At 36.7% G+C, this 23,715-nt stretch overlaps 2 protein-coding genes across 2 annotated transcripts in view; both read right to left on the bottom strand.

Moving 5' to 3' along the window:
- Window positions 1-815: 815 nt before the first annotated feature.
- The window catches only part of PPD6 (thylakoid lumenal protein (Mog1/PsbP/DUF1795-like photosystem II reaction center PsbP family protein)), a 42,821-nt gene continuing 19,921 nt past the window's right edge, over window positions 816-23,715 (bottom strand). The window contains 2 exon segments of the mRNA XM_089818727.1: window positions 816-1,095; window positions 1,340-1,656. Of these exon segments, the coding sequence (XP_089674853.1) occupies window positions 925-1,095; window positions 1,340-1,656 (488 nt within the window). The 3' untranslated portion in view covers window positions 816-924.
- LOC149565192 (uncharacterized) lies at window positions 7,544-10,341 on the bottom strand. Its single transcript, XM_089818726.1, has 4 exons — window positions 9,137-10,341; window positions 8,702-8,998; window positions 8,181-8,579; window positions 7,544-8,054 (listed from the first exon to the last, which is right to left on the bottom strand). The coding sequence occupies exons 1-4, from the start codon at window positions 10,268-10,270 to the stop codon at window positions 7,668-7,670; spliced, it is 2,217 nt and encodes a 738-aa protein (XP_089674852.1). The 5' UTR covers window positions 10,271-10,341; the 3' UTR covers window positions 7,544-7,667.

The raw sequence follows: 23,715 nt of genomic DNA, 5'->3' as shown, positions 1-23,715 counted from the left end.
CAGACATGAAAATGGACACATTTACAACTAGATAATTGTTTCAAACTAAAACTCTATGAAACATACAATTGAACTAAACTTATGTTGCTAGCAACTCAAACATAGGTTGCCACATATGCAACAATCGCTTATGACTATTGGAACATTAACTCCAACATGAATTTGCAAACAAGCAGCCAGAAGTGTCCATGATGTCAGTTGGGCTTGGAACATACCAGAAGGATAAGCTCTTCCTGATGATGGATCACGAAGTGTGATCCGAAACATTGATGCAAAAACAACTTACACAATCGAATCCAGAAATAAATTTCATACATTTCAAATGGATTGTGGAAATCTGATAATGTTGAAGGATAAGCTCTTCCCATGCAGCCCACTACAACTGTATTGCGATTTTTCATTTTTTCTTAAAGCAATTTTAGACTTCAGCAATGGCTGTAACAACCTCCAATTTCTAACTGGATATGCATTTTAGTTCGAAAAAAATGTAATTTAAACCATTGAAAAAAATTAGGTAGGATCATCCATGAGTAAATGAATTAATGGAACGCTGAACTTCTTTTCATTCATGGGTGAAGTCAATTCCTTGGTCAAAAACCATCGAGGACAAGCATGAAAAATTGAAATTTAAACAATAGTTATACACAGCTAAACCTACCAAGAGTTGCCATCCAAACCTGAAATTACTTAGGCCACTTTATTCTATCCAACAAGCCACGTAATTGGCCAAAACATTAAATAAGCTCGTTTTCTAATAAATGCAAAGAAAACAACTTACATAAGGCCAACACAACTTCCAACAGATCAATAGGATATTGAATGAAAAATAATTGGATTATGCTCAAATCTTGAAGTTACACTTGCAGCCAAGAGCAAATAATTATATATAAAATACACTTCACCCAGCTAACTTGGAGAAGCAAGCTAAATTTGGAATGAGTTGAGTATAGCTCGCAGCACTTTTTCTGATTTTGGCCACTGCCTGTCATTGGCACTGACTACAAATAGTACGACTGTATTGCCTTTTGCAGTAGCCTTTGCAAGATTGTGTGTACCAGTTTTGGCATATGGAGTCTCCAATGTGTAACTGTAATACTGGTAAGAGACAAATCAATGCAAGTAAACTAATTAGATGCAAACATTTATAATAGTTAAAAGCAATCTGCAAGAAAATGTGACTATATCATTGCATGGCATTGAGTTTATTTCAAAATTATTGTCCGGTAATGCATAACACCCATGAATATAGTTTTGTAATATTAGCCAGAAAAATCCAATTAAAATTCAGTCATCTCCATTGCAAGAGAGTACCAAGAAAGCTTCTTTCCAGCAGACTTACAGTTTGGTCATCATGCCTTTCCACATTGCTTTCAACAAGCTCATCTGGATCATAGCTGTTCCCAGTTACAAAGGGACCTAATGAAGCAATCAGCTTCTCTGGATTCCCAATTTCCTCAATTTGAGCATTTAGTTTGTTTGTGAGGCGGATCAAAGGAGATGCAACTACCTGCACAGTTCCCTGATTTGGATCCTCAAACTTTGCCTCCACCCATGGCTCCGCACATTTAGGCTGACAGTAGTTACCAGACAATATGTTAGCAATTCGCACTGGCTTCCACGTCGAAGGAAGAATGAATTGGTATGGCTCCACATTTCCTGGCAATTTGGCAAAGATAAATGGTGAGTTTAAAAATCATATACAGTTCATAAAAAATGGGCAAGATACTATAGCTTATGATCAAGTAATTTCGAGGCATGCTTACTAGAGTCAGAGAATGCACTTCAAAGTTACAAATAAACCACTTTAGATTATCCTTAGAACCACCTAACCGCAAGAACATCAACAATGATTTGCTCGTACGGATAATAAACATATATAGTTGAATAAATTTATGTTTTTACTCGTTTATTCATTTGGTTATTAATTACTATGTATATATTTAGCATCTTCTGTATTTATCCCCTTCCTCCTCTCACGTTCCTCATTCTCCAGTCCCCATTCCTTTCCTTGCTTCTTTGTAAGGTTATGTCTGCAATCTGATCCTTCCCTGCCCTCTTCCTAATGATGTATCATTGAGCATGATCCAAAACATCAAATGTGAAAATGTACAAGAAGGAATATTAATATTAACATAATTCATGTTTTATGTGATGAATTAATGCATTTAGTATGCCCTAGAGTAACAAGTTGAGATATATTTACACAGAATGATAAGTGATGCTGGTACATCAGGAATGACAGATAGGAACATGCAGGATTATAATTACAATGAAATAAAATCTATGAACCACGATCTTGGAGATAAAAACAAATATAATCTTGTGTGGAGGATATTTATAACCACTAATTATGGGGAAATAAATTATGTGAGTGAATTATGCTGGGTCTAGGTTTTGTTTATTCCAGAGAAGAGGCAGTAAGAGAAAACAAGTGTAGGTCACATTCCTAGGAATACTGGATTAGGTTCCACTATACATGCATAATATGCAGGAGTTAAGAAAGAGTTGAGTTGTTAAGCAATGACTTGTTTTATTCATTTTTGGGATCCATACATAAATGAATAGTCTGAAGTGATGAAATCAGTTATCATATCGCATGTCTTACATATAAGAAATTACAATTAAACGAAAAGATGGATATATCATAGCAGGTCTGACAATATCACTGAAGTAAGAGACTAATGAATTTGTAGACAAAAATCTGAGGATGTATGAAAAGTACATTAATGTGTGAGAAATTGGATATATTATGGCATCTGTAGAAGACATTGCAGCAGACTAAGATTATTGTAGTTGCAGATGAAATTGTTTGGGATATGCAATTGATTCTCAAGGTCTACAAGTAAATAATGAAGTGTGTTCAGCAACAAGTGAGATCAGGAAAACTGCTTAAATATGCTTTCTTGTAGCAAGAACCAAACCAGGGGGAGAAAAGAGTATACCTAATAGCATGCATGAAGAAACTAAGATGAAACTGCAAACATAAAGAGTTCACTCTCACTTAAATGTCAGAAAGATTATGTTTTTAATATTAAAAGCAGCAAAAAACAAGGTTGCTGTCCCTTAATTACAGCGCCCAAAGGGTGATAGTAAGCAAAATCACCATCGTCAGCACACTGACAGCAGTAAGCAAAAACTAGACAGACATCAGCTGCTTCATATCAACAACATAAACTAGTTGCTAATTATAGGCAGACACTCCATTAACACCTCTGAGCTAACTAAGCACACCATAGCTAAAGTAAACTTACTATCCACACACATCATAATAGTCTTAATCATAATAAGAAGTCATAAGAAGTCTTTCTTAAAGGCCTTGCAGGGCCATAGTCAGAAAGATTATGTTATATAATCTACATTACTGGATGTGCTTGCTGACTACCTGGATCCGGAGGTGGCGGTGAAAGTGGAGTCTGATGCATGGGGATTCTGATGAGTGTAGAAGATTTGATGGCTGACTGTCTCATTGGAGGATTGTTTGTATATTAATCGTTGGATATTAATCATATGATATGGGAGGAGTTGCATGAGAATCCAACCGACTACCAACCATTTCATAACAAATGGTTTGTTTAACCTATGTTATGTTATGGTTTGGGAGTCGATTGGATTCCGATGCAACTCCTCCCGTATCATGCAAAAGAGGAATGAAAATTAATCTCAAGCATCCAAATGCACGGGAGGATTTAGTCTATTGTGATTTTGCAAAGAGGGAGTGAGGTTAAAGAAGAGATTTCTGAACACAGATTTGAGAGGAAAACTCTGCAGTTTATTTTGTGAGAGAAAAGGAGAAATAGGATAGTTCAATGAGAGTTGTCTTCTTGGGAGTTCTTTGAAGGATTGCTTTGCTGGAGTTGATATGAAGGAGAGGGGTTGTTTGATTTGCTGCTGATTGGATTTACTTCTCTATCAAAGGTTTCTCTGCAGGACTCTAGGAAGGATCTATTCCCATGAAGAGATCATTTGTGAAAACATCGCTTGTTGTGTGTGTATTAAATATTGTCTTCTCTCCTTGATTTACATGCTTGATCAATGTAATGTTTGAGTGTAGGACAATGGAATAAGTTGTTGATGTTCCTTGTGTTTGACATAATGTCTTTAATTTATTTGAGAAATTCACTAGTATAGTTTAAGCGAGTCTTAGCATATTTGTGATACACTTTATATGAGGACCATTGTCAAGTCTCAGATGAAATCCAGAAAAGGATCTTAGGCTAGATTTAGGTTTGATTGGTATATTAGAAGGGAATTGAGGAGTTCTCAATTGGGTCTACCTCGGATTTTGCTTTCAGAGTCCCAATCTTGCCTAGTTTTAGCTGTAAGATAATTCTGGACTAAAATTATTTTTATCTGGGTTTTGAAAATCTGTGTCACTCCATAGGTCAAGTATGTTTCCCTAATTTATCAAATGCGTTGTTTCAAAGCGCCATGTGTGTCGTTTGGGTGTTACAAGTTCCTAGATTTTGAACTGCAAGTGCACAGCTTTGAATTTTATGTGTTTAGTTCTATTTATGCAAGTGCCTTGATCTAGTAGGTCAAGTCTGTGTCTGCATTTTTTGGTGTTTTTAAAGCCCAATAAATCGGTTTTCAGGACCTTTTTGCGTATAGAGGGTTGTAAGGCTTCCCGAGGTTGTTAAGACCTATTTTTGGGTACACTGGACTTCTCAAATCACTTAGTGTTATGATATCATGTACGGTGCATTTTGATGCCTTTTGAAGCATTTTGAATGCCTGATTAGGGTTTAGGGTTGTTTGGTGCTTTAGAGACAACTAGTGATCCCCTAAACCTAATCAATGGATGTTTGTTTTATTATAATGCTGTGTACCTGGTTTTGTGCCTCTGGCAGTCCTCATTCTGTTGTCGTTTCATCTTTTATGCTTGTTTTGGGAAGGGTATACCACCTTATGTATGTCCTAGTTGTTACTTATTGTGTAGGCCCTGGTTTCTATCTCCTAGCTCAAGGGAGTGGGCCTATTAATCCCACGTGATTGGGTGGTTAATCTTTATTCTATCAAGGTATTGTTTTAGGTTCCATGAATGTTTTTGGTGCATGTTCCATTCCAGATTTGCAGTTGAAGATTTTGCATGGTTTACTTTATCATGTTGGGATGCATTTGATGTAAATGTATATATGAAATTGTGAAGTATATCCATATAATTCTAAACTCCTAAAAGGAGACATTTGTAAATGATGCAATAATGTATATGTATTAATTCAAGAAAAGTAAAAGGGAAGGGTAGTTCTAGTCAATTGCAAGGGGAATAGACCACACTGTGTAATGTATATATTATATATGTGAAGTGTGTTTATACAACTTGTCAATTTCTTATATTGTACATACTTAGCAAATGAGCTAGATCTAGAATGTGTTCATGTAACAAAAGAAATGATAAATTTATGTTTATGTTCAAGTAATGCACTGAAATAGTAGATTACTAAATGGAGTTGTAAAATTAGTTAAATGATAATTTGGGTAGTAAAATTAGATGGATGATTTGTTTACAAGGAACCTTTATTTGAAAAACTCAAAATGAACATATAGTAATATAGTGCACTCTAATGGATGGTTAATGAATTAGATAATGTTTAAAGTCACAATGTTAGGGAACCTGTCGGGGACAGGTATTTTTCAATTTCAACCAGTATTTTAATGTTGTTAAAGAAATCTGTTATTTATGCTTTGAGTTAAGTAATAATGCATTGCATTTCATGTTAGATGTAAAAACAAATTACTTGTATCTTTAGGGTTTATAAGCCTCGTCCTTCCGGTTCCCTAGTAGGGCATTACATAACTAAGATCAAAAGTTATCAGACTTTAAAAAAGGGCAGTCACCAAATAGTTGTCTAGTCTGAGCTCAAATATTAGCTGATCCTATGAAATAACAGAGATAAAAAAATATGTGAATATATCTATTCTAATTCTTATACACACACATACTTATCAGAAATTTGAAGAGGGCAGTCACCAAATGGTTCTCTAAATCTGAGATCAAATTTTTCTAGGACTATGATGTAACTGAGATCAAAATTTATCAGACTTTTAAAAAGGACAGTCACCAAAGACTTGTTTAAGTCCGAGCTCAAATATTAGCTCAGACTATGAATAACAGAGACCAAAACATTTGGGAACATATCTATTTTAATAGATAGTAAACATTTTAAATTCTAAATATAGTGTAAATATATTTTATAAAATTAATGTATTTTACATTTTAAATACAATGTAATATTTAAATAACAAATATATTTCATAAATAGTATAACTAAGTACAGTGTAACTGTAAATATATTTTATAAATTCAAATGATATATATTAAATTCCTATCCATGATCAAATTTTTCTAGGTCTATGATGTAACTGAGATCAAAATTTATCAGACTTTTAAAAAGGACAGTCACCAAAGACTTGTTTAAGTCTGAGCTCAACTATTAGCTCAGTCTATGAATAACAGAGACCAAAACATTTGGGAACATATCTATTTTAATAGATAGTAAACATTTTATATTCTAAATATAGTGTAAATATATTTTATAAAATGAATGTATTTTACATTTTAAATACAATGTAATATTTAAATAACAAATATATTTCATAAATAGTATAACTAAGTACAGTGTAACTGTAAATATATTTTACAAATTCAAATGATATATATTAAATTCCTATCCATGATTCCATGGAGTGTAAAATTTAAATAGGATTATATAAATATTAAATATAGTGATATTTTATAAACAAACAAATATTTGAAATCAAATTGCAAATAAATTTTTTCCTTTTAAAAACAAAAAACTACAACGTAATCCCTTCTAAAATGAACTAGTCATATTTGGCAATCACCTGCTGTCATTGTTTGGCTTCCAATCACCTGCTATCATTCTTGGCTTCAAATTGTTGTCTGAGATTTGTTGGCTAACAAATCAGACAGCGCAGATATGAGTCGACAAAAAGCCCCCCAAAATGGTATAAAGTGTTGCCAAAAAAGCCCCAGAAACCTTATTTTACATATTATTTTAACTTAAAATTTGTCACTTTGTGTGCCAATATTTTCTCATTTTAGCCGCACAATTTGGCAATTTTTTCCAGTAGAAATTGTCAAGCAAAAATCATAATGTGAAGCCAATTTGATGGGCGACTAAATCGCCGAGGCTAAGGAATACTCCAAATGAAGAAGTAGCTCCCTAAGTTGCCGATTCGGGTTCGGGGACGGGTTCGGGTTCGGGGTTCGGTTCGTGGGTTCGGGCAATTTTTTTTTCCCCATTTGGGTTCGTGGGTGGGTTCGTTAGTGTGTATATATATATATATATATATATATATATATATATGCAAAAAAAATATAAACTCATATAGTTGTAAAAGTAAAACTGAGTCATTCCATAGTATGAATATATCAATGTTACTTGATTATTGATCAATGCCAAATGTCAAAGATAAACATTAAATACTCACTCATTAATCTATGCTAATGTTGTAAATAAAATCATACATTGAATTACTAAAATGCAAAATGGAATTTCAAAACATAGACTACTTCATCAGATTGATAGATAATAAATTATGACTTAATAAAGTTTGAAACTGTGAAACATAGTGATAAATCATAAATGACTCAATGAGTCAATGACAAATGTTTAAACATAGTTTATCAAAGATGCAAATGCCCTTCAAGGGTCAAATGGGTCATCAAAATATGAGGGATCAATGGCTTCATCCTCATCTATATCATTGACATTTTCCACATCATTGGAACCCAAACCGGTTCCACTAGCCCCAGATGCAGCCACATCCTCCTCCTCGTCCTCCTCAACATCTAGCAAGGCAATTCTAGATATATCTTGGACAGTCATATCCAAGTTAGAAGTCTCAGGTAGTACATCCCACAACTTCTCTGGTCCCTTCTTATATCCTGGATCCTTGCGTGATAAGAGGCGCCAGTTGTTGTGAATAAATACCAAGTCCTCTGCTTTCTTTGAACCCAACCGGTTACGCTTCACTGAGTGGATAAAGGAGTATGTACTCCAATTCCGCTCAGCAGCAGAAGAGCTTGCAACCTAGAGAGACAACCAACAAATTTTTAAAAATTAGCTAAGTAATTTTACAATACAATAGGAATTTAAGAGTGCTAATTCGACAAGCTAAGTAGCCATAAGAAAAGGAAAAAAAACTTAAATACATACTTGTGACAAGATCTTAATGGCAAGAGGTTGGAGGTACATGTAACTTTCCCCATGTAAGTACCACCATCCAATGGCATCCAATTTACTTTGGTCATTGATTGCATCAGGCTCTGCATTTTTGCTTGAGACAAAATCAACAAACTCTCTCCTAACATTTGATGCCACATCAGGATCACTAAAGAGCCTGTTAAGTGCCCTCTTATACCCAGCAGCAACTTCAGGATCTCTATATGGTGCCACTCTACCAGGAATCGCAAGTATCTCACTGCTATAATATCTAGGAGAAAGTGCATATGCCAAGAGGTGCAAAGGTGTAGTCATCTTGTTCCAACGATGTAGAACAATTTTCTCCACCTTAGTGTACAAGGTATCAGGATCCTGCTCTCTCCTCTGAATGACCTGGGATGTCAAATGATGTACATGTAAGTTATCTTGATGTAGTGTTAATAACTTAATTAAAATCAAAAATCAAAATCTCTCAATAAACAAGGATAAAGTATTGTATAAAAATTTAAACTTACTGATTTCATTCTTTCTAGCATAGAGTCCATGGCATCATATATGTTTCCCAAACAAGGCTCATCCGTGTCGGCATACCGAAGCATAGACATGATGGGCTCGGTGAGTTCTAATGCATATTCCACCCTATTCCAAAAATTATCACTCAAGATCAAATCCTTTACAGTTTTGGCCTTTTCTGTATCAGCTTGCTTCCATCCACCCCATTTGTTGCTAATAACCATTTGACCCAATGCCTCTTTCACCCTCACAAGTCGTCTAAGGACGATTGTGTGTGAAGCAAACCTTGTTTCAGCAACCTATTACCATGTTAATTCAAATTGTAAGTTAATATGATAAGTTGATAACACAAAAATTTAAGAATATGTATTAAATTTTGTAAAGTATGACACAAAAATTAATATGATAAATGAAGCTAAATAAAGTTTAAAATTTACCTTCAATAATTCCAAGCGGGAGAAAGTTCTGAAAATTGCTTGTGACATATGGTGGTTTGTCACAAACATTTGGATCTGCTCACCCTCCTCATACACATTTTTCATCCATTCAATTTGGCTGCCCATTGTTTTCATCACCAAGTTCAAGGTGTGGACAGTGCATGGTGTCCAAAAGATATGCTCATATCGTGCTTCTACCAAAGCACCTGCAGCCTTACAAACTTTAGCATTGTCCGTTATTACTTGGACAACATTGTCAACTCCCACGGACTCTATGGATTCAATGAGAAGTTGGGCAATAAAATTTGCATCCTTTACTTGCCCTTCACAATCAACCGCCTTCAAAAACATTGCCCCCTTGGGGCAAACAGCAATCACATTTATTAAAGGACGGTTTTTGCAATCTTTCCATCCATCAGAGACAATGCTCACCCCCGTTTGGATCCAAGAATCTCTTATTGGTTTGAGGAGGTTTTCTACATTCTTTCTCTCCTTATGCAATATGGTGGTTCTCAACTTTTCATATCCAGGGGATTGGTAACCATGAGGTGCATCATTTATTGCTTTCACCATCTCTCTCCAATAAGGGGATCTCACTAGATTGAATGAAACACCATTTGTAATGAGGCAACGCCCAACCTTTATATCAGCAATTTCTCTCTTGTCATTTTCAAATGCCGTATCTAATGGGCCTCTCTTGCGGGATGCGGGTGTTTCTATTTCATCTTCATCCATAGATGGGGTAGGTAGGAAGGGATGTGGTTTACTAATTGTTTGAGAGGGTGGTGTTGGTGGTATTTGCTTTGACTTATCTTTTTTTACCTTTGACACTAACCTATCAGCCTCTTCTTGTTCTTTTAACATGCCTGCTATTTGAGGAGCTGACAACCCTTTTTTACCTCCCTCTGGGGGCCCCTCACACATGGAAATCCCTTGACCTGGTGGACCTATCAAATGATGTTTAACCCGGAAATAGGAGCTTCTATATTGGTTTTGGCAAAAATTGCATTTCCATATATACCCTCCCCCACCAGCACATTGCTCAATTCTTGTTGTATACTTCCACAAAGGAGAGCCTTTATCAATTTTAAATCTTTGGGATCCCACCCCACCCACTGAACCCTGACTACTCATTCTTGGATTCTTGCAATCTATAAAAACAAATTTAAAAAAATATTTCAAAACTTATACAAAACTTGATAAAAATTTAGAACAATAAATATAAAAAATTTAAAAAACTAAAAACAAACTATGAAAGAAGCAAAAGGAAGGATCAAATGCATACCTGGAACACTCAACACTGATTATTTGAAGGATTTGAAACTCCACAAATAATCTCTACAACCTTCTCTTCAAACTTGCAAAATGGCCACACCAAAATGAGAGAGCAAAATGACAAAGCAAATGAGAGATTAGATGAATGAAATGCATCTAATAGGCCTTACTTTAGGGTTTGGCAAAAAAAATAATGAAAAAAACATTATTTTATTGCTTTTTTGGGCCACTTTTTGGCCCCACCTGCCGCGGGTCCGCCCGGATTCGCCCGGGTCCGCGACCGGTCCGGGCAGGGTCCGCATTTTGGCCTGCGGGTCCTCCCGGGTCCGTGCTTGCACGGACCCGGGAGGACCCGCAGGCCAAAATGCGGACCCTGCCCGGACCGGTCGCGGACCCGGGCTCGGATCCGGACCCGAATGAATCCGGACCCGGACCCGAGCTCCAGGGTGCGAATCCGGTAACTTAGGTAGCTCCTATGCCAATGATGAAAGTTTAAAGAAAGAACAAGATCCACTACCTATAAACAATGTTGTCCTCTTAGAATGAATAAAACCAGTTGACATTTGAACTCATTCCAATAAATTGGAAGAAGTACAAATCCAAATCCAAATAGTGTGTGCCTCTGGAAATTGCTCAAATATCACATGTCCAAGAAGGATGATGATGTTGGTGATATGCGTAAGTGTATAGTATTGTCATTGATGTCAAAATTAGTTAACTTATAGTATCATGATTTTTTAATATATTCTGGAACACTGAGTTGATTTCCAAGTGCTTGTATGAGTTTTTGGGTAAGAGTGTAATGAGCCCTGCTGGCTCACTCAAAATTTAATTTTGCTTTTTGACATTTCGTCAAACGGTTGGAAACCAATGTCAAGTTCTTATTTTTTGTGTGTATGCAAGAGTTTGTTTTTGAAATTGAATAGTATGCATGAGAAAGTCAAATATCTCAACTTCTCAAGTTTATTTCTCCTTGCAAATATGTACAAGATCATGAAAGTAATTATTAAATTTATATGTGCACCTTTTTAACTTCAACAAATAATCAACATTTGCAAGAATGAAGGCAACTCCATTGATATGATAATTCAAAGCTGGCAATGTGATTAATCAACGCTAGATTCCTGTTCATGAATAAATAAGGAATTGATGTTTAACATCACCTGCAGACCCTATGTGTTTGAAGCTTTAAACAGTCCAAACGCTGCTATAGAAAACTTGATTGCAGCCTTTTGAATTGCAACGCTCCTCTCCAATGGATGATTGCAGCCTTTAATCTTAATGATTATGTTAAGAATCAACGCCAAACACCACATTAATACCTCTTAATTCTTTCAGAAATCCCAGACATCCAATCTCAGCAATCACGACACCTTCCTAGAATGGATCGATTCAGAAATTTGATCCCAAACAGCAGAAGTAAATAGCACGATTCATTGGCAATTCAAAACAAATTCAAGTGCAAGCAAGTCTGAAAAGAATTTACAATTCTTTCAGCATCAGATCTCAAACCCTCAAGACCAACTTCTCCGTAAAATGCAAACAAAGATATCCAAGAATGAATTGCTTTCTCACAAAGCATTGCTTTTATAATAATTAAAGATGTCTTCTTCAAGACACCAAAATCAAGTAGCTTCTCTCACACACTTTTCAATAAAGAGCTCTCTGCTTTATACTTGGGCACATATTTGAATAATATTATTTATTAACTCCCTTTGGCTCCATTTACGACCTTTTCAACAATATTATGATATTCTGACACACAAGGTCACTTTTTCCTAGTGGCCAAGATTAAGAATTTGCAACCTGGTTCCGAAGAGCTATGACACTAAGGTGGCCAATATACAATACCAACAAAAATAGCAACCCCGGCGTATTTAGGTAAATAATAATCACAATTCACCTATCTTGCGAATATAACTGAAGAAACATCATAATCAAAATCTAACAACACATGAGCAATCTTGATGAAGAAAGGCGATGAATGAACTTGAGGGGGTGACTTACTAAAAATAGACACTCCCTCCAAGATTCTTGGAGCTCAAACCAGAAGCCAAAAAATAAAAACTGATAGCATCATTCAATTCCTCTAACTTATCTAAGCTCATTGCAATAATCCATTGACTTACTATAAATAGTAAGTAGCACCAAATAGAGCCATAGCCCTATAGGGTCCTCTAATCACCAGTATTAGCCTACAAGGATCTAGTAATAGGCTAAATTCATCCACTATCATGGTCATGCTAAAAAAGGGACATTACAGTGTGACTATTCTGGTGAACAGAGTGTCTAACATGGTTACTATATTTTGGTTTGCATTGCTTTGCACTGTAACATCTTGGCTCATGGTCTCAATATATTGTTTGTGGATATACATGGAAGATTATTTCAGGTTTAAGCGCTAGAACCTTTTGAAAGAGAAATTGTTTTGAGGATTATATGAGTTGTAAGAGTGTATGTGTATGATTTATGGAATAAATGTGAAGGTACGCAAGTGTAAATGATGTCAATTTTGCTTAGTTGCCAATTTGGGATCGGAACCCAATTTGAGCACCTCAATCAGATCTGTGGAGTCCTAAATTGTTTTCTCCCATTATGATTCATATGTGTGTGTGTGTGCATAAATCATTTCATAGTATGAATCTATAATTCTAAAACACTTTTGGCCCGTGGACACTCACGGATTCGTGTTGGATCCTCAAGGATTTGCACAAATCCTCGTAGGATTCATGTCAATCTAGGTAAGATCTGTGTTTTTATCTTGTGGATCTAGCCGGATTCGCAGGCCGCAGAGCCATCTAGATCCATAGGGTAAGACAAGGATCCTGCCCACATTGGCATGAACCCAAATCCAGCCTCCAGGGTACGAATCTGACAACTAAGGAATTTTGTGAAACATAATGATGAAGTCAGTTTTTAATGAACGAAATGAAGAATAGTAATCAACATTTTAGAGAATGCTTTTTGCATCGTTGTTTATCAAATACATTTCATTGTAATCATATCATATTGTATCTTACCCTGAAGAAGTCATCTTTAGCTATGCCCTAAGATTGTTTGTCTTAGCCTGCAAGACAAATTAGGAGCAATGAGATTCCCTCGTCATGAGACAAAGACTCAAACTCTTCATATAGTGAGTTGGATCTCACCATGGTTTTCCCCTTGTTGCGGTTTCCACGTAAAAATCTAGGTGCTCTTGTGTGTTGAATGTTATGTTCTTATCTACTTTTGCAAATATGCTGAATGGAATGAACAAGTAATAATTGGTCAACATATGTTAATTCACACCCCCCCTCCAAGTGTCCGGAAATGTTCAACAAATGATGTCACAAACCAATTACGTACATTCCCAATCAATGTAGAAGGTGACAATCTACGACTCTACAATTGTCAATAACTAATGTAGAACAAGTTCCATGAGTGATGAAGATGTGTTGACACTTGACAACATTGATGAGGCTCTCAACAATTTAGAGATGAATGTCCTCAAGATAACCCCCATTTGCAATATAAGACTCCTCAACAAACAAGGATGATTTTTTTATAAGATACAAATCCCAAGTGGCTATGCTTGGAAGAACAATGTCCTACTGAATGAGTAATGGGGGTTATGCATGTGACAATGCCAAGGTCATTGGGAAGAACATGAGATGATGAATATAAGATGGTGTTTAAATGTGAGTAAGAACTAAGAGACAAATCTCTAATCCATTAGGTCATGAAAGACTTGTGCTATATTCAAGCATAAAGAAACGTATGGCTCAAGCACTTTTGGCCGTCTCCTATGTCTCAAGCCATTTTTGCACTGCCAAACTAAAATAAAAAGGCATTTTTGAATTTGAAAAAAAAGGCCAGCTGGCCCACAAGGACACCGAAACCACATTAAAAAATACCAAATCCTATTCTAAGCATAAAATAGCAAAAAAAAGAAAAGAAAAATAAATTCATTTTCACATTCTCAAAGGAAAAGAGCAGCAAGAGGAGCAGCTAGTCAAGTAGTGAATAATACTTGAAAGTGGATGTTATAGCATCAAATCTACTTACTCTTATACCTATCATCTAAATATTATGGACCGTTATACATTATTGCAAACTTCTATATTTATTGTTTAGTAATGTAGTTATAGTATTTACACTTCAATATTATTATGAACAGCTGATTATGGAGCTGTGTTGATGCAAGTTTTGTATCACTTACATAACATATTAGTAATTGAACATTTGATACGGAGTATCAAACATACAATTCCTCTCTTAAAAAGTTATTGCTCATGGGATATGAGAATAACTCCAATGTTCCTTACTCTTGTGGATGCTCAGTTTTATCGATGTGATTTGCTGATAATCACGTAGGCGGCCTTACGCTATTCTTTTGAGGGAGACTTGGACTTTGGTAGGATGAAGGTGATGGTGGCTCAGTTTGTGAAATGTGTGAGTGGCAGATAATGTTGATGGTGGTGGTGATGGAGGATGTGTCTGCCAGTGATGATGTTGATGGGAAAACGATGGTTGTGGAAGGTGAATGGATGTGCGCTAATACTTAACTTACTCCTCTAACTTCCTTCTCTCTAAACTTCGACTACCCAGATGCTCACTATTCTACTCTTACTCCTATGAATGGAAGGTTAGCAAATGGACAGGAATCGAACCTAATGAGAGCTGACCAGCGGCCTCACTTCCATAAGTGCAATGATTCAAAGGAATAATAAACTAGTTTACCACACAAAGCTTCCCAACCAGCCGCTAGTATGCTAGTGGTCTAGTATTGATCCCTATCAAACATTTACCAATGCTACCATACAACTATCCATCTACTTCACTCCTACTTAGCAACTTGAAATGAAACCAACTTTAACAACTTGAAAGGAAATCTAACTAAGTGGAAGTAGAAAACATGCAATAATACCCAATGTTCTTGATCAACATGCAAATAGCAACAATGTAAAAGAGTGCAATTTTGGTATTATCTTCGCAACAATTTCTTCAACACTTTACAAATGAGAGCAAATAGCCTTATATAGGGGCCAGAAATACAACGGACGGTGGAGATCAAAACAAGATCAACGATCCAGATTGGATCCTCAAAACCCTAATTAGGGTTGCCACCCCATCGGCCAATGAGAAGCTACCACCTCGTCAATGGACCAATGAAAAAAGTGCAAAAAGTGGCAACCAATGAGAAGGCACAAAAATGGTGGCCAATCAGAAATAGACATTTGTCCTATTCTAGAAGAAAGGGAAATTGCCACTTGGGCTTACATCAAATGATCTTCTAATATAAATCTTTCCTTTTCTTTCATTTTCTTATCTAAGGCAATGAACTTAGCTAGCCTTTCATTAACTTCTTCCATAGGAGGACAAGGTGTGTGCTTTGCTTTGAGTTTCGCTGACTTCTCCATGTTGCTTGCTACTTGTAGTATCCTTTCGTGATCCTTCTCATATTCTTTCGTAAATCCAATAAAGGCATTGAGAGAGGAATGGGTGCCCAAATGCTTTTTCTTGATAACAATCTTTCCTAACTCATCCAACTTCGATCCAAAATCTGTCTCGTTGACATCCTCTTTGCCAAGGGGGATTGTCCTTCCTTTAGTCTATCCTTCATCTGTATCATGTCCACTGTAGCGATATTGGTGTCAATTATTCTCTTCATTTTCGAGAAGAAGGGTGTTTTGGGCATCGTATCCTCTTTGTATTTCTTAGTCTTGTCCACTTGGGATTCTTACTTGCACTAACATCCTCCACGCTCGTCGCCCTATTACGGGATGGTAGAGTGGTGGACTAGAAGGCAAGTAGAACCAAGGGAAGCAATCTTAAGACTAGAACGAAAGAAGGATGTCAGCTTAAGGACCCCTTGCAACTCTAGATGATGAAAATTCGCCTTAACCAATAATCTTACAGCGACTTTTCGGAATTAGGACTTGACCTTAAGAACTTCAAATCCCTTGCAAATCAGAAATTTATCATGCAATTCACCTCCAAATAAAATTACCCAATCTAGGGCAAAAATTGCAAACTCTTGCAAAAATCAAAATTTTATCTCCCACAAATTTCGGCTCCCACAAATTTCGCCCCCACAAAATTCGGCTCCCACAAATTTCGGCTCCCACAAATTTCGCCCTCCACAAAATTCGCCAAGCAAGAAGAGTGCAGATCTGCTCTTGCAAAATCACCAATGCCTTGAGAAGGAGAAGTGAGAATTGAGAAAGAAATGGGAGAGAGGCCTCCTCTTATACCCAACTTTCTTACTCCCCCCAAGCTAGCCAACTTGGACCCTGAGAGCAAGAAAAAACAATAATTAATGCAAAAATTATGGCCCACAATTAAATATTTAGCTAAATATTAATTTTGCTAAAATGAAAATTGCCTTTTAAAATTGCCAATTAGTTCTAAATTGCAAAAGGAAATTAAATGGTGCCTTGGAGATGTTAAATATTTCCATTTAATGAGGATTTAGTAATTAATACGTCATTAAAATTGGATTTTGGCTAACCAAAAGCCATTTTTCAATATTAAATTACCAATTACATTAAAAGTAAAAAGTTTTCAAGGCAATTTTAATCTATTAAAGCCAATTTTTTGCAATTTTTACCCAAATCGATTTTGCTATGCCAAAATATTTTTTTGACAAAAATAAAATAAAATTTCTTCTAGAGCCAAAAATCGATTTTTTGCAATTTAGCCTCATTTCAACAAAATTAAAATTTTTACCAAAGAAAAATTTGAGATTTTCCAAAACTTAAGTCTAACAAATTTATTTTTTTCTTTTGAAAGATTATTCAAATTTACACAATTATATCCAGATTTTCAAAGGAAAACGTCTAAGTACAAATTTACAATTTTATCCTGCCAAATATTGCTCTTTAAAATTTTGTTAGGCCTAAGGATGAAATTGGTTGCTCTGGAAAATCAAGCAAAGTCAGGTGAAAATAAGCTAAGCCTCCCCAAATTTGTCTTGAAGGTGCCAAGGCGTGAAATTTTCAAAACTCACAAATATTGGACAACCCAAAAATTTGCCGAGGCGATCAAAAGAAAAAAAAGGGGGTCCCCGAAGAATTTGAGGCGATAGTGTGAGAACCTCACAACATCTAGCGACTCCACAGGTGAAATGTTCCAGAACATTTCAAGAATAAAACAACTTAGAAAAAAAATCTCAGGATGGTTTATCTAAAAACCTACTTAAGCACAAGCACTCAACGAGGGAAAGAACTTTCAAGTTGAACCTAAGCACCCTGACCATAAGTTACTCACGTGTGTGCAAATGATTTATTCCCCGCTCGACAAGAACTTGACAATTTCTCAGATCTTTTGAACTTAGCTATTATAATATCCTTACCTCAAAAGCAACCTCGATAGAGCCCCGCTGCTAGTCAGGCGTCTATAGCCCCAACGGAGTTATCGCTATGGCACCACAATCACGGTTCTACCTTTAGTGATTATTTTTATAGCATCGGTAGAGATGATTGCACACCCTTGAACCAAATTTCATCTTTATTTTCACTTTGATACTGCCTTTTTTTTTTTTAATGATATTTTCTCATTTTCTTCTTTTCCTTTCAATCTTTTGTTTGGTTTGCAGGCAATGAAGCTTGTGGAGGGTTTGGAAGACCACAGTGACACTGAAGCAGGCATATGATTTTTACTAAGTCCAATTTCACTTCGAAACATCAAGAACTCAGAGCAATTAAGTGTGAGTAAAATGTTGTAACCATGCCAGAGATAACTCAAGAACCTCTATCGAGTTAAACCCAAATCTAGTACAAGTCCTATCATAGACCAACGACTAAGCACATCCTTAAATCTCTGAACCTTGCTAAATGTATTCGAGAAATGAACAAGACGGATTCCATTTTGTCACCAAAAATGTAAAATCTATGCACCTCGCCCACGAGTGATAACATGGACCCCCTTTTACACTTGCAAAGGCCCAAAAACCAAAACTGCTAACTAAGGGAAGGTAAAAGATCTCAAGTCAAATGACTTGATGCAAATCAAACTCAAGCTCCCTCGCAACATCTAAACTAAACAACTAAAAGAAAACTACCCTAAAGAACAAAAAGGGAACTAAACGACTGAAAGAAAACTACTCTAAACAACTGAAAGGGAAACTACTCTAAACCCTTGGGCCAAATGGTCCCAGACAAACTCTACTCAAAAGAACTGAAAGCAAACTAAACTACTAATTGAAAGCAAACCTATTCTAACTATGTACAAAAGGGCTCCAGGTGGAGTCCTAAGCTTGGAAATAATGCTTGAGGAATTGCCCATTGATGGGCAATGGGACATCCTCGCCAGTGAGTGTCTTTAGTCTAAACGCATTATCTCCGATGATCTCGGATATCTGGAAAGGACCCTTCCATAGTTTATCTAATTTGTCATGTTGTCCTTTTTTCTCATGGGTTTTGTCCCAATATAAGACCAAGTCTGAAATCCTAAAGGCCTTATTTTGCGCTCTTCTATCGAACCAACGTTTCACTACCCCTTGATGTTTTGCAAATTTATCTAGGGCTTCATCCCTTTTCTCATCCAATTGCATCAGTTGAGTCAACCTAACTTGGACTCTGTCTTCATTCTCATCATAGTATTCTTGTATGAACCTCAAAGTTGGAATTTTCAATTGGATCGGGAATACAGGATCTTGTTCATAAACCAAATGATAAGGTGTGTTTCCTATGGACTCTTTCGCTCTAGTTTTATCTGCCCATAAGGCGTATCTCAGTTGTGTGTGCCAATCTTTGGGTTCCTATCTAAGAGTTTTCCAATCACGGTCAAAAGGTTCTTATTTGGAGATTCTGCTAGGCCATTACCCTGGGGATAATATCCTGATGAAAATTTTAAAATAATCCCATGGTCAAATGCCCAAGTATGAAATTTCAAAGAAGTAAAAGTAGAACCATTATCACATACAAAAGCAGGACAATCAAACTTGGTGGTGATCTTTTCCTCTAAGAACTTAATGACAATCTCAGTAGTGCAATTCTTGAAAGCTTGGGCTTTTGACCACCGAGTACAGTAGTCAGTTGCGGTTAGAATATACTTGTGTTGTGCCGAGGAAGGTGGATTGATGGGACCAATGAAGTAAAGTCCCCACATCGTGAAAGGTCTCACCTCGATGATTGGCCGCAAAGGCATCGCAAGGTTCCTCTGTCTCTTCACCACAGTTTGGAAAACATGATAAGTCTTCACATGCTCGTGAGTGTCCTTGAACAAAGTTGGCCAATAGTATCCGGCTCTTAGCATCCAATGTGCTGTGGCCAAATCTGATCCATGTCCTATTCCCTATTTGTCATGAAAATGTTCTAAAATGTTCCTTGCTTCTTCCTTTCCAACGCATCTCAAATATACCCCTTCATGATTCTTCTTGTACAACACTGCTCCTTGTAGCATATATTTTCTGCTCTTAAATCTTAGAGCCCATTTATGCATTGGGTTCAAATGTGAAGGACATCGATGATTTAAAAGATAGTTGATTATGTCCTGGTAACATTCATCGGGATGTACCTCCTCCAATTCATAAACCTGTTGTACAAATCCAGGTCCTTCAAATGCCATGGTCTGCACTAATTGTTGTCCTCTAACTAGTTTCATTGATTGGATCTCTATGTCATATTCCTAAATAGTGGCAACCCACTTGCCTCTTCTTTCTCCAAGTTCGCTTTGCATTAACAAAGTCTTTATTGCTATGTCTGGCACGATTGAGTGTACTTTGCTTCTCAAGATGTAATGCCTGAATTTCTTTACCACTTTCACCAAGGCATAGTCTTGTTTCTCCACATTTGGGTAGTTCAATTCGGCCTCCCTGAAAGGTGCACTCATGAATGCAACCGAATGCTCTTCACCTTCCTTATTCTTCTGTGTTAGAATGGCCGCACATGCGTGATCAGAGGCAAAAGAATATATGTTGAATGGCCTCTAATAATTCGGGCTTACCAGGACTAGTGCATTGATAATAGCATGTTTTATTTCCTCAAATGCCCTTTTTGTCGCTGGAGTCCAATCTACTTTTGCATCCTTCCTCAACATGTCATTCATTGGTTTCACAATCTCAGCAAACGCAGATATGAACTTCCTCACGAAGTTGATCTTTCCAAAGAAAGATTTGAGCTCTTTCTTGCTACCTGGCACGCCAAGTTTGGAAATTGCTTCCACCCTCTCTGGATCTATCATTATACCCCTCTCTGAAATCACATGTCCCAGAAGCTTCCCTTCGGTAACTCCAAACATGCATTTCTTCGGATTCAAAGAGATTCCAAACCTTCTACATCTTGTGAAAACTTTCCTCAAGTCCATTATGTGATCCTCCCTGTTCTTTGAAAATACTATTATGTCATCCATGTAAATGATAATGCATTTATCTTTTAAGTCCTTAAAGGCATAGTCCATAGCTCTTTGAAATGTTGCGCCTACATTGATTAGGCCAAAACGCATCCTTCTGTATGCAAAAGTTCCCCACTTTGTGGTGAAGGCCATTTTCAATCTGTCTTCTTCTTCAACTACACTTGATTGTATCCCGAGTATCCATCCATAAATGACATCATTTTAGCTCCATTCACAACCTACAAAACCTCGTGCAGGCAATGGGTAATTGTCCTTTTCTAATACTCTGTTCAGGTTTCTGAAATCAACACACAACCTTATCTCTCCGTTCTTCTTCCTGACTGGGACAAGATTGGCGACCTACGTTGAGTGTCTCATTGGGAAGATGATTCACGCATCAAGCAGCTTCTTCACTTCTTGATATATCAATGGTTCTAACAAAGGGTTGACCGACCTTTGTCGCTACCTGAATGGCTTACTCCCTTCCTTCAGTGGAACCGTGTGTATAATGATGGTGGGGTCATATGTCTTCAAATCCTCATATCCCCAAGCAATCACGTGAGGGAATTCCCTCATCAAATTCAATATGTCTGCTTTCTCCTTGGGTGTACAAACTTTTCCAATGTGGACAATCTTGGGACAATCCTTTGTTCCCAAATTAACCTTTTCACACTCATCACCTCCTGTAGGTTGATACTGCATTTTGTGGAATTGGTCCATGTCAAATATTCTTTCTAATTCAATCATTCCTTTTGGAATAGTGTTGGTCTTTAGGCTCATAATTCCTTCTGTGTCAAACTTCACTTCTTCATCCACTTCCCCATCTATGATCTGTGTTATGAAGATATCTGAATTGGTCAAGAATTTAAGAATATGCCTATCATCTTCGAACACCTAGAAATTCTTGACGTTGTCTGGTACTGATGGAACCGATGCCAATTCCACTCTAAACTTCTTCAAGCCATCCAACTTTATTGGTGCTAGTGAGCTTGCAGTCTGCACGAGAGCATTTGCCACCTGATTGTTTGCTCTATAGCTGAACTTGATGTTGAAGGCATCAAAGCTTTCTATCAAATCCCAGAATCGGTTTCTATAATTCTTCAACCTCTTGTCATAGCAAGCGAACTTTTGCTTTATCTGTTCAATTATTAGATATGAGTCCCCTAGTACATGAAGTATTTTGGCGCCTTTCTTAATAGCACACAAGCAGCCTAGAATCAATGCTTCATATTCTACCATGTTGTTGGTGCCTGGGAATTGCAATCTGTGTGCCTCCAAATATGTTGCCCCTATTGGGCTGACTAATTCGAACCCGGCTCCAGCTCCTTGCTTGGTTTTGGAGGATATCTTATTCTACTGTAGAACAAAATACCAAAATATCTTATCCTCTCTTGAATAAAGTCTTGTGTATGCTAAGATTGCTAGAAGATCATACAATGACTTCAAGGTTCCTTTAATGCCAGGTCTTGACTGTGGATAAGATCGGTGGTTGATGTGATTTGTTGATGATCACAAGGGGCCTTACATGTTTATTTAGATTCGTTTCAAGCCATACTGGATGTGGGAGCTATCTTAAGGTTTTGCAATGAAGTACTTTTTGGAATTTTCACAAAATATGCAGAAATTAAATAAGATGGGGTTCAGGAATTCTATTCTAATCCTAAGGGTAGTGATAACAACAAATAGTATTCTAGTGGACAAATTCCTCAATTTACCGAATTCCACTTCACCAAGTTATACTACAATTACGCATAAACCAGTGCAATCTTCAAGGGTTTTGCCAAAGATTTTCAAATCACTGCATACACCATCATAAAGAACAATGTATACGAAGGATAGAAGTTGAGCATATGCATGAAAGGGGTTTAGGCTAACATTACACAACGAGTTAGAATTACTAAAACATCAAAAGTATGAACCAAAGGAACTCATCAATACACCTTCATATTCTTCATTGTAATCACCACACATTGACTATGCTAAACTTAATCTAATTGAAGAAATTTAGGAGAACAAGCAAGCACTAAGACACATCAAGTATTCACCAAACTCCAATGAAAACTTTATTATCTCAGTAGCTCATAGCAACAATTTCATAAAAAATCTTTTTTACAAATGAGAAATGAGGCCTTTATATAGGTCCTCAATTACAATAGGTGGCCCGGATGATCACAATAACCGATGGCCAAGATTGTGCCACATCAGCCCTATTTAGGGTTAGGGCAAAGGAAAGGAATCTACATTGATGCAACAAGGAATCCATTACTGTAATGGGTAATAAATGCCCACTATGCATGCTCGTTTACGAAGGAGTGGGGTCCAATAAATATCCACCATGCATGTCCATTACTCAATAAATGCTCAGTCTTCCTTGAATAAATTATTCTTGATTCCATTCTCTAAATGCATAGAAGTTTGACTTGGAGACCTCAGTTCTTCATCAAAGATAATTGGATGCCATGAAATGATGATGGAGGCCATGTAAGCTCGAGTCTTTTCCAACTACATCATTTTAACTAAGATCCAACTTTGACTGATTTTTCTGAAAATCTCTCTTCGAACATTCTCATCTTCCATGTACTTGCTTGGAAATTTATCTCCCTAAAATGGATTGGAATCCCTTGCTGATGATTATGTTACTCTAGAATTTCTTCATATTGAACTTCCTTCACCATGTTCTTGGATTTTTGGATTTGAACTTTGATCTTTGAGCCTTGAATGTCTGGGACCGGATCACTTAGTACTTTGATCTTGGTACTAGAATTTTGGATTTGAGCATCTTTCTTGAATTTCTAGAACTAGAGCTTTCTCCTCCTTTTTCTTCAAATGCTTTCAATTCACTGTTATGCCTTTTCTTACATTTTGAAGAATTTCCCCTTTTTAATCATCATCAATCATTTTTCCAATCTTGGGTACACACTTGAAGAGGGTGAAATTCAAGATCTGGAGGAGAAATTTCCAGCACTTAATCCTTTTTCATTTTTCCATGA

Source organism: Cupressus sempervirens, chromosome 3, assembly GCF_028749045.1.
Source record: "Cupressus sempervirens isolate cs-2001-9-10 chromosome 3, ASM2874904v1, whole genome shotgun sequence".
Lineage (NCBI taxonomy): Eukaryota > Viridiplantae > Streptophyta > Pinopsida > Cupressales > Cupressaceae > Cupressus > Cupressus sempervirens.
Note: the sequence above shows the minus strand (reverse complement) of the source record. Positions and strands in the feature narration are given on the sequence as shown.